This window comes from Fukomys damarensis, unplaced genomic scaffold, assembly GCF_012274545.1.
Source record: "Fukomys damarensis isolate Sample0158 unplaced genomic scaffold, DMR_v1.0_HiC HiC_scaffold_13, whole genome shotgun sequence".
Taxonomy (NCBI): Eukaryota; Metazoa; Chordata; class Mammalia; order Rodentia; family Bathyergidae; genus Fukomys; species Fukomys damarensis.
In genome coordinates this window covers 22,906,228-22,925,010 of record NW_022900925.1, presented here as the reverse complement: position 1 = coordinate 22,925,010, position 18,783 = coordinate 22,906,228, and the positions used below count along the sequence as shown (strand labels likewise).

The window sequence follows — 18,783 nt, the reverse complement described above, 5'->3', positions numbered from 1 at the left end:
CGCCAGGAGGCGGAGGTACGCGGTTGTCTGACGGAGCCTTTGCCCTCGGAGCGCACAGTCTGCGGTGCCCTCTCACTGGCCCGTGCCCCCTTCACACTTGCACATAGCCGGGCAGAATTCTTCCCCGCGCCGAGGCTGGGAACACACAAGCACGCGGGCCGGGGCGGGGACAGCGACCGGACGGGACCGGTCAGCTCTGGGACTGGTAAGCTAGAGGTGATCGGGAACCCCGACCCTCACCGCCTAGACTGGGGGAAATAGACGTTCTTTCACCGGAAAAGCCCCCAGGGGCTGTAGCGGAGGGCGTCCTGCTGACTGCCTGGACTCTGGGAGAGCCTTGGCCTCCAGCCAACTCGCGGGCTCCCCTGCTTAGCTAGCGCACTCGTTTAAACAGCTCTGAACCATGTTCCCTCCATGTACTGATAAGGAGCTTTAAACAGTACTTCAGGACTGAATTTGAAAGGGGTGGTGGTGGTGGTGGGGTGAACCAAAGATTTCCCATTTCTCTCTTCTGCAACTGACTTGACTTTGTGCTGCAGGGTTGCACAAGGGGGGATTTTTTTTTCCCTCCAAGATGGGGCGGGAATCGATTTTGGGGCCATCTGTTTTCCACATAAAGGTGATTGTAACAGCATAGCAGTATCATTTCTTTCTTCCCCGAGGAAGCATCTCCGTGTTATCCTTCTCAAGGATAGGATCCGTTGGCCACTATTCAGATGTGATGTACATATATTCTAAATCACTGATCCCAGTGCTCTGTCCTGAGACTTGCTCCTCTAAGAATTTCGTTCTTGCCCTAAAGCAGACATTTGGGAGCTTCTAGGTATCCTCCCTACTCCCCTTTCCTAGAAGGGGCCAGGTGAATTTGGGAACCCTCCAGAAAGAGAATGGCCTCTCTGAATGAATCTTTTTTTTCACCTGCCAGCTCCTATCACTGCTCCGGAACATTTGTTTCTGTTTTTGCAGAACTGGGGATTGAACCTATGTCCTTGAGTGTGACGAGCAAGTGCTCCACCACAGAGTTATCTCCCCAGCCTTTAAAAAAAAATTATTTTGAGACAGAGTCTCACCACGTGGCCCATACTAGCCTTGGACTTTGAATCCTCCTGCCTCAGCCTCCCCAGCAGCTGAGATTACAGGTATTTGCCACCACACCCAGCCTCTGAAATACTTGGGAAAGAACTTGTTCCAACAAGGGATCCTCTCGGATTGCTTGAGCCCCTCCCCTTCCAGGCCCTGGTCTCTTTCTTTGTGCTCTGTACTTTTGTATAGTCAAGAAATCACATTGTTTCTGTGAATTTGGACTCTTACAATATCACTTACAGAGTCCCTGGGCCCCAGGAGATGGCTTCTACCAAGCCAAGTCTTGTTAAGGGTCTCACTCCACCTCCCACCGAGTTCGGTCCTGGGCCATCATTGGCAGGGGAACAGAGACAGTATTTCTGCCACCCATGCCTGTGGTGGCCCCAGATGGAGAGAATTTCATCTTGGGATATGCTTGGGAAACTTAATATCTAGCAGATTGAGTCTCTTTCAATCTAATTAACATAAATGGGGGAAGGGGATTTTTAACTCTGAGCATAAGAAATACTTTAAAAGCACAAAAACTCTGGAAAGTATAATGTGTCTGTTGTCTGTGCATGTACATACATACACATAAATGTGTGAAATTGTGTACGAATCTGTGTCTCTATATGGTTAACTGCATGGGCTTCCAGACTGTATGCAAACCAGCGCAATTCATTTAACCAATGGGACTTAAAAATACCTATTTCACAAGACTGGGGTATGGTTTCATGGAGATAAATGTATGTAAAATCCTCAGTATAGTTTCTAGTACATAGATATCAGTTGCTGTCAGTATTATTGATATCAAAATTATCTTTGTCATTATTTAGATAATATTATTTAGAGTCTTGGCTAGGTAGCTGGGAATGATGGTGCACATCTATAATCCCAAGTACTCCAGGAAGCTGAGGCAGGAAGATCAAAAGTTCAAAAACAGCCTGGACAGCTTAGCAAAATCCTATCTCAAAATAAAAGTATAAGGGCTGGGAATGTAGCTAAGTGGTAGAGTGCCACTCAGGTCCAATCCCCAGTCACACACACACACACACACACACACACACACACACACACGGTTCTGGCATGGAGACTACCTCTCCCCCAACAATACCACAGGACAAAATGTGTGAGGCAACTATTTTCAATATTGGACAATAAATACCTTAGAGATGCAGTTCCTTAGAGGTGGTGTTGCAGTAACTATGACTATATCACAAATTACCCCAAAACTTAGTGAAATAAAGCAATCCTTTATTAAGTCCCCAGATACTGTGGGTCAGCATTTCAATCAGGGCACTCAGGGCAGCTTATCTCTGTTCTAAATGTCTGAGGCTGGGCTCCTCCAAAGGCTGTTTACTCACATTTCTGGTCCTTGGTGCTGGTTGTCGCCTGAGGGACTCAATTTTGGGCCATGTCCATCTGTCCACATGATCTCTCTCCGTGGGCTCCTTTGGGCTTCCTCATAGCATAGTGAGTCTTAAGGATGGTGGGGTGGGGGAGGGAGAACAAATTAATCATTTTTATGACCTAGACTTAGAAGTTGTTTAGCATCACTTCTGCTGTACTCCACTGGCTGGAGCAGTCCCAAGCCCCACCCAGGTTGAAGGGGAGGCAACCTCCAGCCTACACTTGGTGGGACAAGTATTTGTAGGACGAGTACAAGAATGGGAGATACCGTTGTGGTCATTTAGGAAAATACAGTCATCCCAGAAGGGAAACACAGAGTGAGCCTTACGATCACCGTGGCTCTTAGCTCTGGGATAATTTTCAGAGTGCGGGGAATGAGACCTCAAAAGCAGATCAAAGTCCAGCTGCGCTGAGGTGGCAAAAGCCAGAGTTCAGGGCTGGTGAGGCAGCTGGAATCCATGGAGTAGTGCATCACAGAGGAGAGGATGGCAGTGAAAGGGGTTCCCATAAGTCTGTGTGGGGGTCCACTGCAAACCCTCGCCTGAGGACCACGCTGGTGTGTGCAGGTTGAGACTCTGTGAGGCTTAGCAAAGAACAGCTGCTGTGTAACTGAGAACAGAAGACTATAGAAGTTGGAGAAGTTCTGGGACGTGGTGAAGGTCTGGCCCAGACAAAAAAGGAAAATGCCTGAACACACTGCGGGTAAGGAGCATGGTCTAAAGTAAGACCTGCTCTACAAAGCTCAGAAATCGGTAGACATGAAATATTTCTTTCCTTGTCATAATTTTGTGAAAGGACAGCTGTTTAAGGCTAAACAATGACATGGTAGGCTGGACTTATGACAGGAGCACAGGGTGTGGGGGCAGGAAAACAATCCTACGGTTGTAAATCAGGAGTGTCAGGTGTGAAGTAGGAAATGGGATGTGTTAGTGGGAAGTGTAAAGCATTCTGATGTTGGTACAATATTAAGTCTAAGTGGACTAAAATAGGTTAAGGATGTACTAAGATGGTTTAAGGAAGCCACACACACACATACACACACACACACACACACACACACACACACACATGCACGCACGCACACCAATTTAAAAGCAAGCCTTGACAAGATCTGCAGACTAATTTCTGCCTACCTTTTTATATCTTGGAAATTCCATATGATTGGATCACATAAAATGTAAAATGTGGTCTTTTGTGACTGGATAATTGGAGATTTTAATATTCCTCTTTCAATAATGAGTAGAACAAGTAGGTTTTAAAAAAATCGGTAAATATGTGGAAGACTTGATCAACACAGTCAATCATCTTGACCCAATTGATACTGACAGAAAACTACACTTAAGGACTACAGAATATATGTTCTTTCAAGTGAATTATTTACCAAGTTAACCCATATATTAGATCATAAAATAAGTATGACTGCATTTCAAAAATGGAAATCTTGCAGATTATGTTCTCTGACCAAAGCACAAGTAAATTAGAAATCTGATGTGGTGGCACACACTTGTAATCCCAGCACTTGGGACGCTGAGGCAGGAGGATAGCAGCAAGTTTGAGGCAGGCCTGAACTATATAGAGAGATCCTGTCTCAAAAAAAAACCCAGGGCTGGGGATGCAGATCAGTGGTGCAAGTGCCTGCCTTGCAAGCGCAAGGTCATGAATTTGATTCCCAGTACTAAAACAAAACAAAACAAAACCACAAATAAATAAAAATTAGAAATTAATAATAAGATATTTAGCAAGTCCCACATATTTTGAAATTAGACAACACATTTCTAAATCATCCCTGGGTCAATGAAATCACAGAATTAGAAAATATTTTGAAACTGACTAATAATGAAAACACAGAATTTCATACTGACATTTTGGGATGTAGCTAAATTAATGATTAGAATGACATTGACAGCTTTAAATATAGTGGAAAAGAAGAAAGGTTTTAGATCAACCATCAAAATTTCCACTGTAAAGAAACAAGGAAAAGAGTAGGTTTATCCCAAGGGACCTAGAAGGGAAGAAATAATAAAAGCTGTGTGACTGTAGGCTTGTTCCTCACTTCTCTGAGCTGTACTTCCTCCTTGTAAAATAAGGGGACTTTTCTTCCCAGTATTAGAATTAAACTGAGGGCCTCACGTTTATGAGGCTGGTGCTCTACTACTGAGCTACCTTCCCAGCCCTTTTAAAATTTTTAATTTGAGACAGCCTCACTAAATTGCCCAGGCTGGTCTTGAACTTGCAGTGCTCCTGCCTCAGTCTCCAAGTAACTGGAAATACAGCCATGTGCCACCATGCCTGGGTAAGGAGGCTAAATTTCTTAGTGACTTACTAAGATTTTCTCTAGCTCTGACATTGATTGTGTGTGGGGGGTGTGTGTGTGTGTGTGTGTGTGTGTGTGTGTGTGTGTATAGCTACATCATCTGCCCATCTGTCTGTCTGTATGTATCTGTGTTCCCAAGTCTGCCTGCAACCTGTGTGCATGGCCGTACTACTGTTATGTCCCCTATGTACACACAGAGTAATAAACTTGGAGGCTTTCAAGAGTGGGCTTTGTCTGGCAGAAGACTTACTGCTTCCAAGGCTGTGTTATGAACAAGTTCATTGTTGCCCGCTTAGGAAAACTACAGCTGCTCACAATACTTGTAAGTAGTAAAACCCTCAGCCCTGAATTGCAAGAATGAGGGTTAATGAATGACATCATCACCCTAGCCCCCCTCCCATTCCCAGCCAGGCTCTGGCCTCTGGCATCAGGGCAGACCGTCCCAAGGGGTCTGTCTTTGCTTGGACCTTCTTTAGAACAACCAGGAAGTATTTCCAGTATCTCCTCACTCTCATTGTGAGGATGCCAATACAACAAGGAGCTGAATCATTTGTTTCTCTAGGGAGATGTTGGAACTATAGCTACGGTAGACTATCCAACCCCAGATGTGATGTCCGTTTCCCATACCCCAGAGCCATTCATTTGACTTTTTTGTGAGTCAGCAACCCAGAAGCCCGGGTGTGGACGGCGTTCCCAAGAGTTCAGCAGAGTGACTCGTGGATACAGGGTGAATAGAAGTACGAAAGGGGGGCCGAAGGGTCCCAGAGGGCCACACATTGATGGAAAGTCGTCTGTCGAGACAGTATGAAAATGAAGAAATCGATGTGGGTGTGGTGGCACACACCTGTGATCCCAGCTACCTGGGAAGCTGAGGTAGGAAGATGGCGAGTTCTTGGCCAGCCCAGGCAATGTAGTTAGACTGTCTCAAAACAAAATAAAAAGGGGCTGGGACATACTCAGTACTTGCCAAGCATGTGCAAAAGCCTGTGTTCAATCTGCACCACAAAGGAAATGAAGAAAAAGAAAATTAAGAAGTTTAGTAAGAGGTGGGTAGTGGAAGAAAGAACATAGGCAGATTCTGTTGGACAGTTTTTCTCTAAACTCAGCCTTGGGTAGGGTATTATTTGGTGCCCTAACCTCTCCCCCACAGCTTAGTGAGGACACACAGTATGGTTATTTCACATTAGAAAATCTGTAAGATGGGTTCTAGGTGGACACTGATCAGCTAATGCTTTCAATCTTCTTCGGGGACAGAAAATGAAAGAAGGAAGAGGATACAGCCAGAATTATCTAGGCTGTGCCCAGAAGGAACTTTGTGGATAATGAGACCAGGGGATAGGAGAAGAAGGAAAGAAGAGAAGGAGCCAGAAGGGAGGGGGAACCCTCTGCCTAAAGCAGAAAGGAGGAGCTGAGCTGATCCCGCTGTGCTGAGACCTTCCCAGCACCCCCGGGAGGTGGGAGAGGAAAGCAGGGCACCTGGAAAGCAAATGTTGACCTTTGGAAGGAACAGCTTCAGTCTGTTGAGTGCCTCTGGCTTGTCGGACCACCTGCTTGGGGTGTAGTGGGAGGCAGGACCCCAGCCTCTGTTTGAAAGCCATGGGATCCTATGTCTGAGCAGCTTCCTCCCTCTGCTCTGCCCAGACCCCTTGCAGAGAAGGCAGCAGAAATCCAGACGGAAATATTCTGCTTTACCTTTTTCCTAATTAAGAGCCAGCTCACTGGTGGAAAGAGCAGCTCGGCCCCTCTTCCTCAGTGCTAAGGCCTCAGGGGCGTCACTTGTTTAAATGTAAAACAAGATATCCTGGGCTGGAGGTCAGAGAATTCGGATTCAAGTACTGGTTCTGCCATTCATTAGGATACTTGGACAAGAAACCCTACTCCCCTGAGACTTAATGTTGTTCTCTGTTTCAAATGGAAATAAAAACACCTGTCCTGGCTATGTTCTTACAAAGTGATTATGAGGTTCATAAAAGGGATAATACCTTTAAAAGCCTTATAGTTGTCAAGGGCCTATGTGCTCCCTATTACCAGAAGATCACATTTTTTATGTACGGAACATGTCAAGGCAAAAATCGCTATCATCCCTTGCGTGCTGACTTAGTTAATGAAGCTAAAGATGTACTTGAAGGATAAGGCAGACCTACAGAGTCACAATTGAGAAACAAAAATCATCACAAAAATATAAGATGGGCTATGTCATAGGTAAAGCAACGTGGTTTCTGCATGAGTTTGCCACTTTGCAGTTTTTCAAGCGTTGGTTTTATTTCTGCTGCTGAAATTCTTTGATGTGGAGGATGTCTAGGAGGATGAGACCCAGACTCAGCTACCAAAAGTCCCTTCCAAGCTGGGCATGGGTGATGCATGCCTGTAATCGCAGCACTTGGGAGGCTGAGGCAGGAGGATCACCATGACTTTGAGGCCATCTGGTCCCTTCCAGCAATAAAGCTTTATTACCCATAGGTAAAAATAACTTTTTTTTCTGGTGCCAGGGAATTGAGCCCATAGCCTTTCCACCAAGCTATATCACCAGCCCCTCTTGAAATTTTGAGACAGGGTCTTGCTGCTTTGCTAAGTTACCCAACTATGCTCAAACTTGTGATTCTCCTGCCTCAGGTTTCCATAGTGCTGGGATTACAGGTGTGCACACCTGACAAAAATAACATTTTTAATAAGACAACTGTCCCCAACTTTCCCCAAACATTTTCTTATTAAATGCTCATGATGCTGCTCCTGTGAGAAAGTAAAGCAACATTCTCTCCCTCATTTTCTACTTTGGGGCATAGAGAGGTTAAGTAGCTTCACCATAGCTCTCACATCTAGTCAGTCAGTCAGAAGCCAGGCTAAAAGAGAGATGGAGTGTAACTACGCACTCTAATCCAACCCCATCACTTTATAAAAGAGGAGCCTGAGGCCCAAAGAGGACGGCATTTGTCTGAGGACACAGCAGCAGCAACGGGAATGAAACTCAGGTCTCTCAGTCCGGCACTCTTGCCCTGCCAATCCAGTGGCTCAGTTCATTGCTAACACCTCACTGCTAGTCTTGCCGGTTCAGAAATGGCTACCATTTCCTCTTCCCTCAGGCACTAAATGGGCTGGGCCCTACACACCCTCCCACGACAAGTCAGGGCCAATGCAGAACTAGAACCCCCAGAGTTCCAGTCCCACCTCGCTGGATGGCCCTAGGGGAACTATTTTCTGCCAGAATCACAGCCCCTCCCAGGGACTTTCAGAGGTGACTCGCCAGGAAAATGGCCCCATCCCTAACCAAGTGGGCAAGGCATGTTGGCACAACTTTCAGGCCAGAGCAGGGTGAGTCACCTAAGGGGCACAGCCCTCCAACTGGTGCTCCTTTTAGCTCAAGCCCAGGGCTGCCCAGGAGAGAGGCCGAGTGGAGAACAGAGGAGAACCATGGGCTCGAATCTGAAGCTGAGAGGAGCAGCCCGGACATTGCCTCCTCGATGTGGGGCAGGCGGAGCGTAGAGTCCCCAGGGCAAGCCCCCAAAATGGAAGCTTATGGGAGAAATGGCTCTCCCGAGGCAAGCAGCACCGCACTGAGACGAGAGCTGGTCCTCTGCCTGGTTCTCCGGGGATTCCCTCTACCCCACACTCCTGCTTTCTCGCTACAGATTTTGGCATTTTTCTCACCCTTGCGGGGTTAACTGAGGCACAGCAAGCGGAGCAGAGGGGGTCTGGCCAGCTTCCTCAGGAGCACAGCTTAGCCCCATTCCGCAGCACTTGAGAGAACTCAGCACAGACACTAGTAAGGGGAACTTTTCTGCTGGTCAGGAATTTTAATATACATGTGCTACACATAAGTTTGAGAGTCCATACATCTGATACTGCCCATTAAAGTATTTCATTGCTTTATGGAATATACAATGTCAGATTCTTAAAAATGTCATTTCTCACCCTCTCAGCGCCTCTGGCTGGTGTCCTTGGGCACATATTCATTCTGTTTACTGGGAATTCAACTCTGCCATACAACAGCAGGGTCCCAGACCTCAGAGCTTCCCCTCCGACGGCCCCCGAAGCCACACTCCACCCTACCTTGCTTGCCAGAGTGCCAGGCACAGCAGCCCAGCCAGGAAACGGGAGGCACCGCCAGACAATTTCCCCTCCCTCCCCCTCTGTCCGAGGCTTCACTGTTCCAGAACCTGAGCCAACTAACCTGATAAGGGCTGGGCGGGTTCCCGGGAGAGGAACAGGGGAGTGCCAGCCAGGTGAACCTGTGACCTGGACTCTCCCAAGTCATTTACCCAGCAAAACTGCCTCTAAGGAAATGCTAATTCCCTGGCTTCCCTTAGAAAGCCTCTTATCCAGCCTTGGAAGGGGAGGCAGCAGGAAGGAGAACAGGCATCAGGCAGAAGTAAAGCAAATATGAGTTAGAGGCCTCCGAAGTGAGAAAAAGTATAAGTGCCTTGTTCAGAGCAGTTCCCACATTACATGGGGGCTGCATTCCAGAAGCCTGTTGTTAATGTTCCCTCTTACACGAATCAACTAGATCCATGGTTTATTGAGCATTTACTATGCGCTAGGCTCTACGTTCTATTTAGTTCTGGGAATCCTGTGAGATTCATCTTATTCTCACATTGTGGGCGGAGAGATGGAGGCTCCTAGAATAAATAAATAAAAAATAAAAAGGGAAAGAAAGAAAAACAATAGTGTGCACATGCTCATAGATCAATACAGAAAAACAATAAAACGACTTGGAAAGTGCTCTGCTCTCTAAAATGAGGATTCCTTGTGGCATTAGTTTGTGGAAGTGGCTTCCGTACAGGTGGCTGAAGACAGCTGTAAATGAAATCCACAAGACGGCTGGAGACTCAGAGACTCCAGGGCTTGCCAACTCTGGCTCTTGGCGTCTGGCCTCATTTCCAGCTATGTCTTCTTTGCAAGGCAACGGCTATGCTTGGGTTTATTTTGCTTTAAGAAATCCAGCAAAGCTATTGTGGATATACGCCTAAGTGAAATAAATAAGTCACACATGTGTAAATACCGAATAGTTTCTCTGGTGTGAATAAACTATAATAGTACACAAGATCCTAATGAGATAACTGACAATGTGAAATAGGAAGAAAAGGGCTAAAGGTGTGGGGAAAGTGGGAAGGGTAGGGGAAAGGGAATAAGGGAAAAGAAAAAAATACGAGAGAGTGAAAAAATGGAAATAAAGTGTTTGTAAATGGAGAGGGGAGGAGGGGGAGAAGGGAGGGCAGGGACAAGGGGAAAAAATGAGAACCAAGACCTGTCAGGTAAAGGTGCAAGATCCCAATAATGAATGTAACTGCACTGTATCCCTAAAATGTACCAATAAACTCAATGAGGAAAAAAAAAGGATCCAGCAAAGAATAGTGAGGGGAAGAGAACAAGACAGACAGAAAATTATCTGTTTAATAACACACCACACAGGAGTGAAAATGAAGAGACCCTGCCTGTATAGGAACTAAGCTGCTTAGGTGACTTTATTTTTTATCCGCGGTGACATTCATGGGGCCGTAATAGTGAGACAGGCAAGCAGGAGGCCAAGGGCATCGTCTCCCCGAGAGTAGGACTGGTGATAGGTGAGGAGCATGAGTCACTCATTTCTCTCCACTGGTCTCAGAGAACTTGGTCACTGGGAAAGTAGCTTCCAGGTACGGGAGGGTAGGTGGGCACTAAAGGGCCCTGGGACTGCGGGACAACCTCTAATTATCCTAATTCCCCAGGGGGATCTCACCAGGGCCACAGATTTACATCATTTCACACAAAAAGACTGCTGCTTCGCTGAGGTCTGGGATCATACAGCTGGCACCTCTTTGACACCCCCACACTCCTCAAGCTCACCCTCCCTGATCTGTCCCTCCCTTAGGTGTCCTCAGACAACATATGGCAGGACCTTCCGAGGCACCAAAATCTTAGGTGCCATCCCGGTTTCCTCTCTTTCTTTCGTTCCCCAGTTAATCCATCAGCAAGATTAAATAAGTGTGCGCTTCTTACCCTGGCCCACACCTCCCATCCAGCTTCTTCACGCTGTTTCCCTCCGTTTCCTAGCCAAGACAGTGTCACGTCCAGCTCAGGGCTTTTGCATCTGCGTCTGCCTGGCTGGCTGCCTCTTGTTCTTTAGGATGCACATCAGATAGTTGCTTCTCTGGAGTGTGTGTATGGGGTATGGTATTGAGGATTGAACCCAGAACCAGGTGCATGTTACGCGAGTGCTATCACTGTATTCTTTATTATTTATTCATTTTGAGACAGGGTCTCACTCAGGCTGGCCTTGAACTTGCAATGCTCCTGTCGTGGCCCCCCAGGTAGCTGGAATACAGGCATGGACACCTATGCCTATGAGGTCTTTCTTCATCTTGTTACTTATCGAGTTTCTAAATTATTCTCAATCGCATCGTGTGGTTTCTTTTTTTCATAGCACCAATTTATCCCTACTTACTTGTTACCTTTCTTTGTCTGTCTCTAACCACTAGTGGATAAGCTTCTCTAGAGATGTCTTAATTACCTTTGCACCTGGCACACCGTATGAATTAACGAATGAAAGAAGCTGAGTGTTTCTAATTGAAATATACATCTCTAGAAAGCCAAGTTTTTATATCATTTGTAAGATTGAGGGTGAATGTACTTATTGTCATAGAGCCTTAACTGTGTCTGCATTTGGGGTGAGAACTGTCGAGGAAGAAACCAGAGTCAAAGAGTAATTTTCAAGGCTGGCACGGCAGAGCTAGTACCCGATCCACTTCTGACCAATACCTTAGCACTTCCTAGAAAGCTTAGCTATTCTGGGACAAATTGATAGAGATGAATGGTGCATTTACACAACACACAATATTAGCCACTCTGTGTGGTCCTTCCAATGCGACCGGCACTGTGTTAAGTGCTTTAGAAGTGTTACTGTGATCAGTCCTTAGAAGTAACCCTGAAGAGTAAGTACTATTATAGAGAAACAATGTGCTAGCTGGGATTCAAACCCAGGCCAGCCTGACCCCAGAGCCCATAACTGTCTGGTGTGCCTTGCTAGGTTTCTAGCAGTGCCATAAAATGGTAAGAAAACCAAATATTCAGAAATATCGAGCAACTTGCTTAAGATCATCCATCTAGTCCTGGTGGCCTGGAATTGAGTCCAGGTTCTTTTGACTTTAATTCCAGGACTCTTTCTGCTAGAGTTTTCTCTTGGGACAAGAGGTGAAACTGAGCAGGATGTGTGTGCCATGACATTTTGGATACCAGGAGAGGGGGAAAGATGCCACATGGTAGGAAAGGCTGTTGTTCCTCTCTCCCACAGGCATTCCTGGAGAAGTATGGCTACCTCAATAATCAGGTCTCCAAAGGTCTCTCCTCCGCTCGATTCAGCAATGCCATCAGGTAGGATGGAGGGACGGGGAGAACCAGAGGGTGTGGGGTGCAAAGCTTTGACAGGCTCCCTTGTCCTGAACGGCCACGTCCCAGGAGGATGGTCCTCGTCCCTCCCTTTGTGGTCCTTCATCTCTGTTCCTCCTGGTAGAGAGTTCCAGTGGGTGTCTCGACTGCCTGTCAGTGGTGTACTGGACCGTGCCACCCTGCGTCAGATGACACGGCCCCGCTGCGGGGTCGCAGACACTGACAGTCATGCAACCTGGGCAGAGCGGATCAGTGCACCGTTTGCTGGACGCCGGGCCAAAATGAGGCGCAGGAAACGCTTTACAAAGCAAGGTGAGCACTGTTGGAACCCAGCTGGACGGGGGGCGGAGAGGGGACCAATGTCCTGAAGCCCATGGCCAGAAAAACAGCTCAGTCCGGGACGGGGCTTGGTCAGTACCCTCTCTTCCCGAGGCAGGGGAAGGGTGGACCAGTAGGACCTTTTCACTCAGGGTATCCGTGGTTTGTGGATACAGATATTTAAATCGGGGTTACTCCCACTGATGAAGTTTCGCTGTACAAGTTATTTTCCAGATCAAGCCCACTTAATTCCTAGATCCATTTTCCTATGCAGGACAGTTAAACTATTGCCAACACTTTTCATTTATTTTTTTACTAAAGTTATCTTCACCCGAATCGATTATTTTTATAACAGTGAGTCGACAAAGGTGGGGTTCATTAATCTGTTATTCTGTTCATAGGACATTTTAACAGCTTTATTGAGATGGAATTCACATACCATGCGATTTATCCATTCAAAGTGTTCGGCCCAGTGGTTTTTAGAATATTTGTAGAATTGTGCAACCATGACCACCATCTAATTCATTTTCATTACCCCAAAAAGAAATCCCATGTCCATTAACGGTTATTCCTCATTTTCCCCTCCTTGCAACCCCTGGCAACTACTAATCTACTTTCTGCCTCTGAGAGTTTTCCTGTTCTGAGCATTTCATCAGAACACATTTTACGTAGTACAGTATCTGTTGTTGTGTTTTTCTCTTTCTGTGGCTTTGTTTTCTTCTCTCTCTCTTTTTTTTTTTGGTATCAGATCGAACTCAGGTCCTTGAACTTTCAAGGCAGGCAGTGGGACCGCTGAGCTAAAACACCCCCTTTTGTCTTTTGTCGGTTTGTTTTACAGCGCTGGGGATCTAACCCAGGGCCTGGAGCTCCACCACTGAGCTGCAGTCACAGTCCTCCTCCTCCTTCTCCTCTTCATCTTTTTTATTTTCCTGAATCAAAATATTACAGACAGACCTGAGATATATGAAGAGATTTGATGCTTCCATTGGTTTTTCGCAAATAACAAATTTTGCCGCGTGTAATTCCTGTATTACAATTGTTCTTACTAAGTCTAATTTTCTTGGATCAATTTTTGCAGTTTTCAAGATTGCTAGCAAGATGAGGTTATTTTTTTCAGTCAGGTTTTCATCTACAATTAGTTTTACTAATTTACTAATTGTGAGCACTTGAGGCCCTGTACTTTTAATCATTAACTGCTTTCACCAATAACATGCATAGGAACAGGACCAAAGGCACATACATAGTTTGTTTCCATTTCCTAACCAAGCCATAAAGAAACTGTGGGAAGTTAGAGGGTGGGCATCCCCGAGCGTTGTTGATCCAAAACTGATGTATCTCTGCATCCAACCACTCTGGGTGCCTCGTTCTGTTGACGGCATTCCTGGTAAAGCATGGTGTCGGTGATGGGGCCCAGGCTCAACATGTCCTGCCTCCCACTGGGTTTCTGGGAAGCAGAAGGGCAGGGTGAAGTAGGAGAGGAGAGGTTTGAGCTCATGAGGTGCCCGTAGAACAGAGAACTTGGTCCCCGGAGCAGGAGGTTCTGGGTTCAAGTCTTCGCCATACTTTGCTCACTGAGACCCCATTCCTCGAAGGTTGCAAAGGAGAGTTGGTCCCTGATTACTGAGTGCAAGGGCTTGTTGTGAGAGGCAGTGGGAAATGGGGCAGCCACACACACAGTCTGTGCAGCTGCTCTCAGGGCCTGAGTTCTGAGGGTGCTTTTCTTGGCTGTCTTCCTTTTCTAGGTCCTAAAGAGGTATCTAATGGTTTCTGTGCTTGTCACTAGCCTAACTGGGGCCTCCCTTTTGGACAGAGGACAGTGACACTTGGTTGCCAGATAAAATACAGGATGCTTAGTTAGATCTGAATTTCAGATGAACAACAAATAATGGTATTTTTATTTTTAAATACAAATTTATTTATTCAATCAGCCAACCTCATTCTCAGTACCTGCTCCTCTCTGCCTGATATTTAAGCTCCCCTGTTCCTTCACAGAGCTGGAGGGCATTGGGGGGTGGGAACATGGCTTATCTGGTGGGGAGACAGAAGGAGGTGAGAACAGATATTTACTGAGCACCTGTCACATGTCAGGCAGCTTTGCACTGCTGTTGCATTTAAGCCTCACACCTTACGATGAGGTAAATCTTATTAACCCACTTTGCAGGTGGAGAGACTGAGGCTTGGGGATCTTCCATAATTTGTGTGAGTTTGTGAGTAGAGGTCCTGGGATGCCAACCCATATTCTTTCTACAGCATCAGTTGCCTGCTAGGAGTCAGGCTCCTAGGGTCCTTCCCATGCAGAGGTTCTAGCACCCCTCCCCTCCCCAGCTGCTTTCCCCATCCTCTTCCCTTCAGGACTTCGGAACAAGGGTGTAGGAGGTGCGATGCCAGGTGCTACTGGGACCTGCGGGTGGCCCTAGAAGCCTTGCCCAGCCCGCAATCTAGGACGGGGCCTGAAGTGGCGAATGTTCTCTAAGCGCCAGTCTGGAGGAGGACAGTGAGGGAGAGGGCTACTGCCCCCCCCAGTTCCTTCCTTCCTGGCAGTGCACCCATGACCCCTGACCTTGCCCTTCTCCCAAGGAAAGTAGTCATTTTCTCCCAATTCCTGTTCCTGTTCAACCCCTGTCCTTCCCCCAAACACATACATGCACCTGCCCACCCTTGCACGCAGACACACACAGACATACGTACACCAGTTTTGCAAAGGATCTCTATCCTGAGACCGGTCATCTTCACTCACTACCTAAAATGAAATGATTGACCGCCTTCCCCTTTCCTGTCCATCAAGCGAAGGTCCCCCCTAATTGCACAAGAGTAGAGTAAGTCAACTCACCACTTGTTTGTGGTGGGGGAGAAAGAGTCTGAGAGTCAGCCACCCATCACTGGGTGAGAAAAAGTCAAGGGCTGGCCAGTCTGTGCCCAGCAAAAACTTTATAGTAATGAGCAGAGTATTTCTGGTATGTAATAAACCATCAGCCACGCCTCTGGACCCCCGGCGCTCCCTCTCTCCCTCCCTTTCTGAGAATCACTCTGTCTCTCTTCCCTGCCTCAGAGTTGGTCACTGCCTGAGAGGCAGGGCTTGGGTGGGTGCCAGGCCACACAGGCCCAGGAAAGCAGCATTGCCTTGAATGGAGCTTGGCTCAGGGGCGGGAGAAGGGACACACCCCACCTCCATTTCCACGGGTGCTGCTCCCGACACCTTCTCTGTCGCTGCTTCAAACCAGAGGAGTGCTGTCTGGGCAGATTTGTAAGCCTGTAAGTCCCAGCAAATGTGCCTGCTTCTCCGGCATAATGGAAAGATTAGGGGTCAGGGCCAAGCCCAGCTACTCACTCATTCTGTGACTCTGGACAGGACCCTTCCCCTGGGTCTCAGTTACCCCATCCCGGGCCCAGAAGTTTTGCTGGCAAGCTGCAAGCCTTCTTGGCGTCACAGTCTCAACCCGGGAGTTCGGAGGGCTCAGAAAGAGCCTAGGAGAAACTCCAGAGCTGGACTTCCAGCTGTCCTGTTCCCGGTGTGTGATAATGGTGGACTTGGGGCTGGGGCAGAGGGCAGAGGCCCAGCCCTCAGGGAGGAACCAAGGTTTGGGGCATGGGGAGAGAAACTCTTAACTAAGCAGAGACGGAAAACTTTCCCTGGGTCAGTGACAAAATACACCCTTTGTTCTTATTTGTTTTTACCTCTGAGCTCTCCAGAGTCCCTGAGGAAGTGAGGAGGAGGGCAAGGGGGCAGGGAACAACCTCAGATAAATGGGTCTTAGGGTTGTCGGCCATCTGCAGGCCCACTGCACTGGACAGGGCAGGGTGGAGCCTCTGGGAGGTGGCAGGAGGATGTGAGGGGTGGAGAATGGTGAGGGCAGTCACAGCTGTGACCTCAGTGCCTCTCCTCCCTGTAGCTGCACATTTGTTACCAGCAGCAGAGCTTTTTCAGGCTCAGTGCAGGCTGGGGAGAACAATGAGGCCCCAGAACAGGGGTTAAGACTCCTCCAGGTAGGGACTTTGGCTGGGCAAAGACTACATCTCCTCCATCCCCAGGCCACACCACTAGGGTCAGGTCAAGGCAAGCCTCATGAATGAGGGTTCCCTCAGGAGGGTCTGTTTTTCCCATGAGATCAGGGACTCCCTGAGGGAGGCCCTCTCCTGCAACGTAAGGGGACTTTCCCCCATCACGGGGATCAAGTGTGACCAATGTGGCCTTTCTGGGTGGCAGGCAACAAATGGTACAAACAGCACCTCTCCTACCGCCTGGTGAACTGGCCTGAGCGCCTGCCTGAGCCTGAAGTCCGGGGCGCCGTGCACGCTGCCTTCCAGCTGTGGAGCAACGTCTCAGCACTGGAGTTCTGGGAGGCCCCAGCCACAGTCCCCGCAGACATCCGCCTCACTTTCTTCCAAGGAGACCACAACGACGGACTGAGCAATGCCTTCGATGGTCCAGGTGCTGACAAAGAGGCTGTCTCCATACGGCAGGAGGGAAGCCCAATTAGGCGAGGCAGTCTGGGGGTGGCAGTGGAGTATCCACTCTCCCTCCGGCCAAGGGGAAACTGTATCCCCCTCCAGAGAACCCTCAGTGCTCTCTTCTGTAAAACGGAACAGTGGTTCCTGCCCTATTGTGTACTACATGTCTGAAGGGACAGTCAGAGGAGGTTCTGCTTGGAAAGTGCTTTGCAAATTCTAAAGCATACTATAATCTGGGAGAATCCTCTGAGGCCCCAGTCACACACCAATTCTAGACAGGCCTGTGCTTCTCATTCTCTAGACCTTAAGAAAATCCAGTAGCCACTGCTACCTCCAGCTGACTGCCACAGAGTCAGAGATGTTCAACCCCTAACTGCCACAGAAGGGCTTCCCAAACCCACAGCCACAGCTGGCTCATCTGACCCCACCCTGAATACATCTGGCTGCATTGTAAACTGATCTCTTCCATTCTGCCTGATTCTGGCTTTCAGGACCTCAGAGTGGGCTCTTTGTTTGCCTCCTCATTCCCGGTGAGGAAGGAAACCTGGTTGGACAGCTTCAGGTTGGGGACTTCTGCTCTGTGTGGCCAGGGAACTTGGTCCGCCTCTTCTCTTGCCTATCCTGCTTTCCATCAGGCCCACCTATAGCAGAGCCTGATGCCATGGGTCAGGGAGAAGGCTTTACCAGCAACTGCACGGAGGCTACACACATCCTTCCACGAAACTCATGCCCCATGACACCTGCGTTACATGTTTATTTCTGTGCCCACACAGAGCCCAGTAACTAAGCACATGTGTCTCCTCAAACAGCTCTCTCACTTGGGAAGATGCTTTGTCCTTTTGAGTCTGGTCTCCTCCCTGAAATCTGCCCTTCTGTCTCCCAGTGAGTGCCACGGTGACCAGGACTTGGCACCATTCGAGGCGTACTCAGACTAGGAAGCTGGACCTTCATGACCCCATCAGGGTCTCCCTTTGATGACTGCTCCACCTCTGTCCACCCCTCTATAACTGGGCTTCAAGAGGCCAAAGCCAGGATTCACAAGCTTCTAGGACAGCATGATGGCAGGAGTTTGCTGACCCTGTGTCAGAGTCATCTGCCCCTGCAGAAGTGGCCTGTGCAGGACGAAGCCTTGGAAGCTGCCTATTTACTTAGTTACTGTTTACTTATTTATTTTGGGAAACTATATTTAAGAAGCTGTATTTGCACCCTACTGAAATTGCGAATTACTGATTCACCCAGCTCCCTCTGCTTATTCCTATGGCCCCCAGAGGAGCCCTGGTAGAGGGAGGGAAGAATAGGTATACTCAGAAAATACGTGTACACGTTTCAGTGTGCAGACTGATCCAAAACGTCCCGAACACGACAACATACAGCACAGAGGGCCCATCATGTTTCTTCTCAAGATAACCACTCTTCCTCCTTCCAGATCTTTTTGAAAGTAGCCAGCATGGCGGCATTAAGCACTCAGCACTCAGAGGCTGAGACAGGAGGACTGTGAATTTGAGTCCAGCCTAGGCTACATAGCAAGACTCTGTCTCAACAAAACAAAGACAAATGTAGCTCATTATCACCATTCCCACTTTCCAGTCAGGAAGCTGAGACACAGATTCTACACCATGCTGTCTCTTAGGAGTCCGTGCCTTACAGCTTATTCATCTCACCCCTCCACACTTTTTCTTCTCCCAGACCACTCAGGGAATTGTGCCGCAGAAAACAAACACCCACCCAGCCCGCGGCATTTCCCTGCGCGGGTACGGGCGGGAGTCTTGGGCTGATTTACGCTGACCCTCTGCACCGCCTGCAGGGGGCGCCTTAGCGCACGCCTTCCTGCCTCGCCGGGGCGAGGCGCACTTCGACCTAGACGAGCGCTG

The 18,783-nt window shown here is 48.1% G+C and overlaps 1 protein-coding gene across 1 annotated transcript in view; it reads left to right on the top strand.

Moving 5' to 3' along the window:
• Positions 1-18,783, top strand: part of Mmp28 (matrix metallopeptidase 28) — a 32,889-nt gene that overhangs the window by 8,587 nt on the left and 5,519 nt on the right. The window contains exons 4-7 of the mRNA XM_010621761.1: positions 12,051-12,130; positions 12,270-12,457; positions 16,668-16,892; positions 18,717-18,779. Coding sequence (XP_010620063.1) covers positions 12,051-12,130; positions 12,270-12,457; positions 16,668-16,892; positions 18,717-18,779 — 556 coding nt within the window. The remainder of the gene's footprint in view (positions 1-12,050; positions 12,131-12,269; positions 12,458-16,667; positions 16,893-18,716; positions 18,780-18,783) is intronic.